General features: G+C 35.6%; 1 protein-coding gene across 1 annotated transcript; it reads right to left on the bottom strand.

Moving 5' to 3' along the window:
* Nucleotides 1–5,474: 5,474 nt before the first annotated feature.
* LOC110030147 lies at nt 5,475–6,929 on the bottom strand. The gene has a single exon (XM_020732730.1). The coding sequence runs from the start codon at nt 6,864–6,866 to the stop codon at nt 5,475–5,477; it is 1,392 nt and encodes a 463-aa protein (XP_020588389.1). The 5' UTR covers nt 6,867–6,929.
* Nucleotides 6,930–13,033: the final 6,104 nt, after the last annotated feature.

Raw genomic sequence — 13,033 nt, 5'->3', positions numbered from 1 at the left:
CTCATGGATTCATGACTTGTCTAATTAATAAAATACCAATAAATAGCCAGCAAAAACAAGCCCAATGGATTGCAAAATAACAAGAAAATACATTCCATATGCTCTAGATTTTGGTTGTTCCTAAGAAAATGAAAGTGTTAAAAATCTAAGACATTTAATGCATCACTATTACGACAAAATTCAACCTAATAACTTTAGGATGTTGGAGTCATCCCTCAATAAGCACAAATTGGCCCCTTTAATGATGTGCATCATGACTGTAATTTGTTATTATTGACCTTAATCATCACTCATCACAAATTTAAACTTTGAGGAAGGTGGTAGACCATGCATATTTTACCGAAAAATAAAATTCCGCCTCATACCACCTCACCCCATGCCCGGCTTTTCGTCCCACACCAATAATTCATATTTTCTTATGTTTAAATCTATAAATGAAAATGAATAGTGCAAAAAAATTATGATGCAAGTGGTGACAAATGATATACAATGCTTGAAAAAAATGAGATTTTTTTTATTATTGGAACTTAAATTCGAGTAAGCTCTTTAAATAGCTTAAATGCAAAAAATTTGAAACTCCAATGCTTCCCGCCTCAGATTTTTCCTCGTTCTCTCATCATTAAAGGGAGATCTCTGCTCATTGTCTCCCTCGTGCTTGGTTTCTCCCTCATAGTAGTCTACCACCCGTCCACTCTCTCATGGTTTCAACAGCAGTTTCCCCCTTTTAACCTCTCTTCCTCTATCTCTCACTGTCTCACGCACATCCCTCCCCTTATCAAAACCCTCTTCTTCCTCTTCTCCAATTTTCAATCATCGAAGGATCGTCCATTTCTCAAGTTGTTACAAGTTAATAATGTTTTCTTCATGTATTTTTTTTTTCCAAGTGAAGCTTTCTCTATGTTTTCTCCAAGTATTTTCTTCATGCATTATCTCCATGTGATTCACTTCATTTGTTAAGTATATGAAAATGAAATGATTTCAATGTGAAAAGTTCTCTATATTAATTATTCTTGTATTTATCTATGTATTTTCTTCATGTAAAAGTTCTCTATATTGATTCTCCTTATATTTCTCTATGTATTTTCTTCATGTATTTTTACCATGTGATTACCTTTTTTGTGTTAAATATATGAATTTAAAATGACTTCCTTGTTAAGATTTCTCTATATGTTTTCTCTATCTGTAATTTTCTCCTTGTGATTCTTTCCATGCATTAAGTAAATGAAATTGAAATGACTTCTATGTGAAGATTTCTCTGAGTTTTCTTCATGTGTAGGTTTCTTCAATTGTTTTCACTTAGTATTAAGTGCGAGAAATTAAAGTAACCTTCATTTATGTTTCTTATTACTATTGTGAAAATTAGCATTCTTGCATGGTTTTCTTATGTGAAAATTATCTTATATGTGCAGGTTTCTCCATTAGGGGCAATAAATGCTTTTTACACTAAAAGATGTCAAAGTGGAATCCTAGCGACGAATTTTCATGCAAGTTGGGCCTTAAATTCTAAACTCAATTAGAGAACTATTAGGAAAGGAGTGTCTGGCTCTAACTCTCAAACATGATTAGAGAACTAATTTAAAAAAGTGTCGGGCTTCCACTCCTAAACTCGATCCGAGAACTAGTTGAAAAATGTGTTTGACTCTAACTCCTAAACGCGATTATAGAACCAATGAGAGAAAAATCTCGGGATTTAACTCCTAAACTTGATTAGAAAACTAATAACAAAAAGGTGTCGGGCTTCAACTCCCAAACTCAATTCGAGAACTAATTAGAAATTATGTCGTGCTTAAACTCCCAAATTTGATTAGCGATATAATAAAAAAATATGCGGGGCTTTAACTCTCAAACTAGATTAGAGAACTAATTGAAAAATGTGATGATTTCTAACCCTCAAATTGAAGTAAAGAACTAAATAGAAAAATGTTTCTAGTTCTAACTCCTTACTTTGGTTATATTGCTAACCTAGAAAGAAGATTTGCCTTTTGGCATCCCGGACGCTAGCCTCTATAAGCTAATTGGGGATGTTGGGCTCTATCTCCCCGACACAGTTGAAATATCAATTGGAAATGAAAATTTACGACTTGCTAAAATCTACCAAACCTAGAAAAAAAGAGCACATTCCTTTCTTCTTTTCCCTCTTATGAAAAAGTATATGATATTGTATCGAGAGAAAGAAAATCGTGTCTACAAGAAAAACTAAAAAAAGACAGGATGGCAAAAGCAACCCATCCATGAGTCCAATGAGTGACTTTCCTTATGGATAATACTTGGGTTTTTGATAATTTAGACCCAGCCCCTTAAAGGCTAACCCAGAGAGAGTCTCATGCATTCAAATGTGGACACATGATTCATGCTGGGAAAACTAAATTTACGTTTTGTTGGCCTTGATCCAACCTAGCTAAACTGGGAATCTCCCTAATGCGATTGATATGTTAACCGAAAACAAATATTAGGATTAGTAATTCGTACCGAGCCAAAATTGGCGAAACCAAAAAATTAATGGAGAGATACATTTCTCTTCTGAGAATCCTATAAATGAAAATATGACTCACTGGGTATTCTAAGAGATCAGGTTTAGTCGAAAGAGGATGCCCATTGATCGTATATTTGGCTCCTGACTCGGCCTTAAGGCTGAATCAAGGATTTGAGTTCCGCCTGCCTGATACTGTTTGTAAACTATCCCGAGAAAGAAATGGGTTTTGGTAACCTTTACCTAGTTGACATGAATCGAATAAAAAAATATGACATAGTCTTACCCTATCTTTTTTCTCAAAAGCAAGTGTATAACTCAATGAGGATAATATGCATGCCAACCCGACTCAAAGAATACACCATCAGTTCAAAGTATGATTTTCTACGAGGATGTACTTATTTGAGTTTTATTAATTTGGACCCAACCAAATTGGTTGAACTGACTGTTGATGGGTTGGCATCTTGGACCCAGCCTTTGTAATGACATAATTAGCTTCTTTAAGACACTCCTTAATTGGAGATTTCATGACTTTATGTCTCATTTTCTGGTGTTTTGAATGTCAACCAAACAGCTAAGACAAAATACAATCAGGAGGAGTGCAAGTCTCTTAAAAATTATGAAAGACTAGATCCCTATGATAGAGAGAATGTTTACCATAACATAAGATCATCTTATCTCTTTCTACTATGCATATAAGTGTTAATGGAGTGATTTGACTAGGGTAACAATTTGTAATTTTCCATAAGTCAGAAAACTAATAAACATGGGAAACTATAATTTCTATTAAAAAGTCAATAAATAAAAATAGAAAATATATAATGAATAAAATTAAAAATAAAAAGTATAAAAAGTAAATAAGATTGTTCTACATGACATTAGAACTATTTGAGAACCCATAATAATCAGTTAAAATGAAGTTTGCAACATAAATTGATCACTTAATGGAATGATTGGTATATTTGTATTTTAAAAAATTATAAATATACATTTTCTTCTTAAATCCATCAAACTCATTATTCTAAGCTCCAAATTCAACTAAATTTCCATCACTAAACCATCTTAACAAAGATAAAATAATAAAGCAAATTAGAAGTGCTAAGGGGTTCCTTAATGTCAGAGCATTTCCATTTTTTTTTTCTTTAGACTCCAAAAATAATTCTTTCACATTGATATTTCCCTATTTGAAACTAAAAATAAAGAATCATGAAAACTAAACTTTGAAAATCTTGAAGACATAGTTGTGGTCTTAATCAAGGGTTTTCTTAAGAAATTTATCTCTCATGATGTAATTAACTTTAGGGGTTTGCACTAATAAGAAGTTTATAACCCATACTAATTTAAATTTATCCATCTTTTGGGTTTAAGTAGGGGGAAATTTTTTGGTTTAAGCATAGATTCATCAAATATTGAACAAAATTATTTTGTTTGAGTGATTGAATTTATTATAAAGTAACATTTTTATCTTTTAAGTTAGTATGTTGGTTTTAATGCCCTATTTGATTACAAAAAAAAGTTAAACATATTCAAAATCTATATGGTGGATAGAAAATAAACCAACACTTCACGAGCTTCTCTCTGAGAGTCAAATGAGCATGCTCGCGTGCTTTTAATGATACTATTCATGAAAATTAACGAGCCAGATAAAGTCATGTTCAAGCTTGTTCATTTAACTACGAAGTATTCATAAAACTATTCAAGCTTATTTGATAATTTAATCAAACAAACATAAACAAGCTCTTATTGAACCAAGCTATGTGTAGCTCATTGAACGTAGTTTCAAGATGGGAGTCCCATGTATTCAACAAAATCAGTAAGGTTTCAGATGGGCTATAGATGGTCAAGTCACTGCAGCTGATGATTACAGTTGGATCTTTGTTTCACCTGAATTTAAAATGCTGTAGGTAATTTCAATTAAATTTTGCATTCATAAGAAATTACAGGTTCATGAAGAGGAATTTTCAAAGGTAAGACTTTATTGATGAGTTTAAGTGTTAGATATGTAAATACATGGGAATTGAGTTGTATATATATGTAAATATCTTATTTGATTTCTAATGTCTCTTTCTGAAACCTTCTTACAGGAAAATCTTCTTACAGGAGCCCGCAAAACGCTCTGCTCCATTTCAGGTCATCGAAAGAATTCTCGTCTGCAGATCCTCCGTTTTCAAACCTCCCCCATCAACATTGGTTCGTCAATCATAAAGATCGAAGAATTAATTTAAAGTAGTTTATATTTAATGTTTTTTTTTTTTTTAATTTTTTTAGGTTTATGTAAAGCATAAGAATATGCATTAAATATAAATTTTATTGAAATGTTCAATAAAATTGTTTTTTAGATTTTGATTTTTATTTGAGATTTTATTTGTATTTTTTGTCCTCTTGTTTAGTTTGTAAATTATTAAATTTGTAATAAAATGATTCTTATTTTATATTTTTTTTGAAAATAATATTAATATTTGTATTGTGTAAAATTTTATATTCAATTTGCTCTTGTAAATTTTTTTAGAAAATGTCTTGAACTATTTTGCTCTTGAAAATTTTTTATATAAAATTATTAATTAATTTTTTTAAAATAATTAGTATTACAATAATTTTATATTCAAACGAGTCAATTTCGAGCCGAAGAACAAAAAAATATTATTCACGCCGAGCACGAACACACTGTTCACGAGCTATATTTCAAACACAAGCTAATTTCGAACGAGCCGAACACGAGTCCAGTCTGAGCTCACTCATTCCTACTGTTCATTATTGTTCTCTCTCAATATCTTTCTCTTTCTACAAAGCAATATTCAGCACGTGTGTCTCCTAGACAATTTTGGATTCAAGCTCATGAATTTTTTTTTCAACAATACAAAAAATTACTCAAATTTTAAAAGTTGGCAACATATAAAATTTACTCAAATTTTAAAAGTATACAATAGAAAAAAATGAATGAAAAACCAGCAAGCCATCAGCTAAAGTCGAGTTGCATCGAATACCATTGTACTTTAAAAATTAATTAGGAAAGAAAATCAAAATGAAGCCGAGAGGGCATAAACCATACTGGAGGCGGCCAATTAACCTGCGAAGCCAAAGAGAAAAACCTTTGGAAATTCCCGGTCTCCACGTCGAAGACAGCAGCATCACGCACATGCTGCCTCCAATCTAAAAAGTATCTCGACGTCTCCGTGAAATAAACTGTGTTTTTTCTCAGCCCAGACCTACCAGCAGCAGGAACAGAGAAAACATGATTGCAACCAACAAATATTGCTTGATCGTCCAAATCACTCGCTTTAGCCAGAATCCACCCTGATGTTCTGCCGTCGCGCTGTTTCATCGTGATTTGAACACGGGTTGTCTCTGCCATGACGGGGAAAGCATCAGACTCCTCGTCTTCGTCCTCCTCATCCACTAATAGCCCCTCCCTCTGCCTTTGAACTTCCTTTTCATCATACTCATCAACTTTTCTACAGATTTGTAGCAGCCGACCGGATGAGAAGATAATGTGTCTGTTGAAGCCAATACAGGCCGAGAGTGGTTTTCTATCACTCCAACTTGCGAACCTTCTGAGTTTCAAGGAGCGAGAAGCAAGAGACATTTTGATTCCGCTCGACCAATCGTTAATATGGAGATCACAACAAAACACAGAACCTGATAAAGTCACAACAAAAAGTTTATGCATTTCATTCTGATAAAAAATGTCCTCTACAGACTCGAGTTTTGAGAAGTGATTGTCGGAGATCGGAACAGGGGTCCATGATGCGTCTCCTACTCTCGCTAAAGCTAGACAACTTTTCAACGGATTACAACCATAGATGACCCCTACAAAGCCGGAAGGTGGGGCGGAAGTCAGGACTATCTTTAAGATGCATTGGTCACGAAACTCCTCCTTCGTATGCCAAATTCCCATAAAGTTAGCTCCTTTGTCAAAGAAACCTGTCAGGGAGCCATTAAAGGCATCACGAAGAACACGAACATTAGTGGGAGAGGGGAAGAGGGAGAGGAGGGAAGGCAGAGGGAGCTCTTCTCGGGTGAGAGGGTTAAGCACGCGGGGATTAAGTTCGAGGTCGAGGTGTGGGGAAGCCCCGACACACCGGCGGCCCGCCATCTCCGGAACGGGGTGAATTCGCCGGACTTGTCCGTTGGAGAGGTCGAGAAAGGAACAATAGTCTGCATCCTCGCCTTCCTCGTTTGGAAGGAGCATCCATGGAACCGATGGGGGGATGGGAATGAAGGATGCACGCAATCGAGGTGGAGTCGGCCAGCCTTTGTGCGGCCATCCGAGGGACCATCCCCACTCTTTGCAGACGACTCGGAGACGGATGATGTCGGCGATGAAGAGCTTCTCTGCGATGGAGATTAGGAGATTGGCCGGAAGAAGGTGCCAGTTAGCGGGTTTGGTGCTGGCCATGGTTCTCTGTAACTAAACGAAGGCGTGTTTGGTTTGAGAATATAATAAAAGCGGATTAAAAAAAGGGCGTGCTTATATTAGGAAACATCTTATTCCTGATATATCCGTTCGTTATTCCATGGAATAGATCTTTCCGGGCCGGCCATGCGAACGTGAAGGAGAGCAAGCCGTGCGATTTAGGGATTTAGGTTTAAAGGAAATAAAGAAAACAGAATTATATATATATATATATATATATATATATAATATCACATCCAATGATAGTGAAGCACATCTTTTCATGCATAGGAAAAGTGGCACATATCTAAAAACTTGAAATTTAAGTTTTAAGATATGTAAATGCATAAGAATTGAGTCATATGTATGTAAAAATAAACGAGTGAAACTACTCTGTTGAAAAAACTAAGATAATCAGAAGATAAGAGTTTTCTACCAACTCGGTTGAAAAATAAGAGCTTTCACGACACTCAGACAACAACAACAAAAGAAAATTAACAATAGAAAAAGAACTTGCAATGTAAAATCCATTATGCCACCCACACTCGTTCGATCAATCCTTTTCATCGACATGACCGATCAATTGTTATAAGTCTGACCATTATGACTGTCTTGTCTTCATCAATCGGTCACCCGCGCCGGTCTGATCGAGCACTTTGTCTCCTCGACCAATTGATTGTTAGCAGTCTAATCATTTAAACGAACCATTTACCCCCGATCGCCCGCCCATGCCGGTATGATCAACCTTTTTTGTCAGCTTGACCGATCGACTGTCAGCGGTCCAATCAGTTTGACCGATTCTTTTCTGTTGATCAACTGCCCAACTGTACGTGCTGGTACGATTGACCAATTTCTCCAACTCGATCGATCGATGACCACCGATCCTATCAGTTTGACCGACCCTTCCTCATCATTCGACCACCTATGTCGGCCCAATTGACTACTTTCATTGGCTTGCCCAATTCGCCGCCAAGGGCTCGATCGACTCAACCAACTACTCCTCATTGATTAGCCACCCTAGCCCAATCAACCGTCCTTTATCGATCAGCCACCCTCGGCAATTCGATCAATCACTCCCCTATCAACTTGTCTTATCGGCTGTCAACTACTGATCAACACAATTGACCTTCTTTATCAAATGGCCACCCTGGCCCAGTTGATAGAGCTTGGTCAATCGGTCACCCCAGCTCAATCAAACATTCTTCATAAATCGGTTGTCCATGCCGGTCCAATGGCCTCTCTCTATCGCTTCAACCGATCAATTGTCGTTTACCTGATCGTGTCGATATGTCGACCTTACTTTTGGATGAGGTTTAGGTTTTTCTCTTTAGTAGCCTAGTGTCACGGACAAATAGTCCCACATCGGCTAGGTGTAGGGCCGAAAAGCAGTATTTAAGTCCTGGGCTGCCCACCACCCACAAGGGCTCCCACCCGAGGTGACATAGTGCTCTAAAACTTGTTCTTTAGGTTTGAAATTTGAAAATTTTCAATTGGAAGTTGCAAATTTTGACCAAATATCGGGGCATTTTGAGGAGCTGTTGATTTTTTTTGTGATTGGGTGGAGGAGAATGTCACGGACAAATAGTCCCACATCGGCTAGGTGTAGGGCCGAAAAGCAGTATTTAAGTCCTGGGCTGCCCACCACCCACAAGGGCTCTTTTGGGAGGTGACACTAGGGTCTAGTTATTTATATATATAAACATTCTTGATGACTATTTCTAGAAAACTAGAAAAGGAACCCGCACATTTATAAACTCTAAACTCTTCCCTGCTCAACTTGAAGTTCCACATATTGGTCTTAACCTCTAGCACTTAGTAGGTGAGGTTAGTATGGGAAATCTCAAGGAAAATCGCCATAGGACTGCTTGACCTTAGGTCTAGCCCTGAGTGTTAGTCTGGAGCTAGTTCACTCACTTACACTCACTGTCACCTATATTCACTTGCAACCCTAAACCCAAAATTGTTGACTCTGATCCCTTGATCTTTTGAGAGACTCATGTAGATGGTTTCCCAACACCCACTAGCCCTACACAAAACTTCTAATAATGTTATAAATCATTTGCATAACATGAAGAGGACCCAAATGGGGATTTCATTAGTTCATAGCTAATATATGGTGGTTGGCACCCCAATTCTACCAAAATATCCAACTTACCAATGGTGGTTGGCACCCCAATTCTACCAAAATATCCAACTTGGTCTTTTGCCCATAAATCCACCCCAAACCCTAAATTTGGTCCAAACCCTAAATTTGGTCAAAATTCCCAATTTCATCCAAAATACCCAAATTTGTTCAAAAATCATTTCAAATCATTTTAAAATGCCCAAATTGCCCGAAACCACCCAAAGTTGCCAAAATTTACCAAAATACCCTTAAATTTGCCAAAATTACAAAAAAAATACCCTTGGTGGCCCAAACGTTCCCAAACCATCCAAAATCACTGCAAATGTCTCCAAAACCAATTTGGACCCTTCAATTGAACCCAATTTGACCATTTTGACCAAAACCCCCAAATTGCCTTTAAAGGCCCAATTTCCCCAAATTCTCCTCAAATGTCCATCAATTTGGCCCAAATCCTCCCCAATTTAAATTTTAAACTCAAATTCATCATTAATATGATCAATGCAAACCAAATCCAAGCCTTATTGACCCATGTTTTGAGCTCAATTTTGATCCAAGTCAAACCCCCAATTTTGACCATATGACTTAACCCCACCAAATTGAACCCCATAACCTACTCAATTTGCCCCAATTTAATTCCTAAACTTTTCATAACAATTCTACACACCAAATTGGACCTTTAATTGGCCTTAGCCAAGCCTCAATTTCACTCAATTTTAACCCAAGTTCAAAATCCCCAAATTTGCCCCAAATTGGCTATGTCTCCAAATGTCACCTAATTGAAATTGACACCCAATTAATGTTGAGAATTCTTCATGATATTCCTATAGACCATTTTCAACCATGAATTTTGGCTTAGCCCAACCTCAGCTCAACCTAACCCAAGTCTAATCCAACACCCCCCAAATTGACCAAATGCCCAAAATCCTCCAAATTGAACCTCTAACCCAATTCAAAATCACTCCAAACCTCTTGTGACAATCATATACACATTATTGATCAATCAGTTGAGCTCAATGTCATGTCTAGCCTAACCCAAACCTAACTTCTAGCCATTTTGACCCAAATTGAACCCCTTCCCCAAAATTGACTTAGTCATGCTAAAGTCACCAAATTAAGGTCTCTACAGCCACTAAGCACGCCCTTTTGACCAGGATAAACCCCCTGAAACCACCCAAGTGAGCTATGGACCAAGGGTCCCCTAATTTAAGGGATCTTATCCCATTTTTGGGCCTTAACCAATAAATCTCCTCCATCATCATTTGTCATTGAGGGTTAACCATAATAAACTTCCCCTTGGCTTACCTGACTCCTATGGTCACTACCCTAGCTTTGTCGGCCGGCCTAGTGGCCGGAAAACCCTAAAACCAAGAGCCACCCAAAGAACCCATCCAAGCTGCCCAACTCTAATTGGCCCTTAGCACTTTGAAGCTCTCCACCTCAGCTCCACATTGCACCCAATTTGAAGCCCTGACAACCACCCTAAGCCAGACTATTTGAACCCATCCTCCATGGCCAAAGAGGGGGGCAATCAAATTTCCTTAGGGAAACTCTGTCAAATTGCTCCCAGAGCTCCTCCATGTCTCCCTAAGCTCATTGCAACCATCCATGGGTCATTTTCCCCATCACCTGAGCTCAATTTTTGAGCTCAAAATCAGGACAAATTTCGACCATCCTCAAAACTCCCCCAAACTCCAAACTGAATTGCTCTTGAGCTTCCTCAGAGCAAGAGAGGAAGATCCCCATCAAAGTTCCCCTCTTTTGAGCTCTCCAAGCCACTCCTAGACCAAGGTCGCACCCCTTTTCATTGAACTTTTACTTGGAGCTTACACCAGAGGAAATCAACACATCCAGGAGGTTCATTGGACTCCACTGAAGCTTCCACAAGCATCTGATTGAGGCCTCCCCTCTCAGATAAAGGTATTGGCCATTAACCCTAATCTTGAGCTCAGTTTTCATCAAATGTGAAGTGAAGTTTGATTTCATAACATTATAACCGTATGGATGTGTTCTCCTCGAGTAGGTGAAGGTGTAGGAACAAACCCCATGTAAATTAGTTGAGTATCAACTGAGATATTAGGTCTAGAAGCTGGATGGGGCACGGGATCTGGCTATCGGGGATGATAACGAAGAGTCATCTGATCGAGCGTGTATTAAACGGATAGACGAGATCGAGCTAGACGCAGTCTCCGTGCATGAACAACGGGACACGTGGCTGTCGAGTTACATGGTGGCGCCAAACCAAGAGGCAACGCGTGGCATTTCAGGGAGGACGAGGATGACGCAACGCGTGACTGGGATGAATAGAAATTAGGATTTTCTTGATTTAAATAAATAACATATCTTTGAAAATTCATATATCTTTGTTAAATAAATAACATATCTTTGAAAATTCATAACTTTGCATAGAAAAATGATAAAAATAAAATAAAAATACTCTCTTGCTCAATGAACATAAGAGATAATGTTAGCAAAAAAAAAATATTTGTCTACTATATAATTTTTATTTAATTAAATACCCCCTGTGGTATTTTAACTCTCCGTGACTAAATATGGTTCATTATAGATTGAAATTTTTAAGGTTTTTTCATCATCACAGAGGGGATGTTCTTTAATTTTTTCAAGATCAGAGGGCATCTCTATGCTTCTAACCCTAATTTTCAATCTAGGGCTAATTTTCAATCTAGCCCTAATTTTCAATCTAGGGTGACCATTTTGGTTTATTTTAATTATATAAATCAAAATATCAATTGGATTTTTATGGGAATAATTTTAATAGGTTTCCTGTGATCAAAGAAGTTTAGGAAAAATATCATGATATCTTGAATTATCTTGTACATTTTTATAATTAATTAAATATAAATATTTTGTGTTAATTTATGTAAATTATATACTTATCAAAAATTGACAAAATCAATCCTATATTATTCATAAAAATAATTTTTATTCACTGTAAAGATTTAAAAATTATTTGATCAGGTTTGAGTATTAAAGTTGATTTTCTACTAAACCTTGTATTTTGTACAAAAAATAATTATATTAAATTAAATACACTTGGGAAAATTATGAAAAGTTATTTTCTGAGTTCTTTGTGATCAGAGCCACTTGCGAAAAATAAAAAAATATTTTTTAAAAATTACTTAATTTTTTAGCTTTATTTTGAATTTAAAAATAATTAAAAATTTAAAAAATATCAAAATAATTCAAACTATGCCTAATTATTTTTTAATCACTTGGGACTCATTAAAATATTTTTTCTAATTTTTCTGAGTTAAAAATAAATCTTAAAAGCTTAAAAGTGAATTTTCCTTATTTTTCCATTAAAATAATTATAATAAACAAATTAAAAATCATAAAAATACAAAAATTGATTCTCTAAGTTTTTTGAAATTAGAGAAGTCTAATAAAAATATAAAAAAATTAAAATATAAGAAAATTAATTTGGTAATTAAGACATTATTTTCTATTTAATTAAATCATTGAAGCTTGTTGAATATAAAATAATAATAATAAAAATTTAATTCAAAAAATCTTGAAATTTTTCTTATTAAAAATTTAATTAAAAAAATCATGAAATTTTGCTTAAGTGTTTCTCTAACCTAAGGAAACCTCTAATAATTTTCTCATAAATAAAAACTTTATTTTGGAATGTTAAATAAATCAATTTTTGAAAATCCTATTTTCTGAATTTAAATAAATAATTAAATTAAATTAAATTTTGAGAAGCCCTCATATTCTCCTCTAATATTGTAATTACCAGAACGAGGGAACTGTAGGATCCTAACCAATGTCGCTCTAATCAACTTTAATATGTCCCACAATATTTAACGAGGTAATTTTATTTCACTTAAAAAAATTAGTAATAGTTATAGCTTAATTGCAAAATTAACATAGAGAATTTCCCTCACAACATCAACAAAATCATAATTCTTCTAATCTTCGTGACTTGGAAGTCAACTAAGATCAAAAGATTCTTAAGTGATGGACTTAAGATAGAAAAGATGATAATTTACTTTTCTCAAGCCCAAAGTTGAGGATGATGTGATCA

This window comes from Phalaenopsis equestris, unplaced genomic scaffold, assembly GCF_001263595.1.
Source record: "Phalaenopsis equestris unplaced genomic scaffold, ASM126359v1 Scaffold000667, whole genome shotgun sequence".
NCBI classification, from domain to species: domain Eukaryota; kingdom Viridiplantae; phylum Streptophyta; class Magnoliopsida; order Asparagales; family Orchidaceae; genus Phalaenopsis; species Phalaenopsis equestris.
Note: the sequence above shows the minus strand (reverse complement) of the source record. Positions and strands in the feature narration are given on the sequence as shown.

Bases quoted from the DNA above. Each gene is read 5' to 3' on its own strand.
- LOC110030147 (XM_020732730.1), bottom strand. From the start codon at position 6,866: ATGGCCAGCACCAAACCCGCTAACTGGCACCTTCTTCCGGCCAATCTC.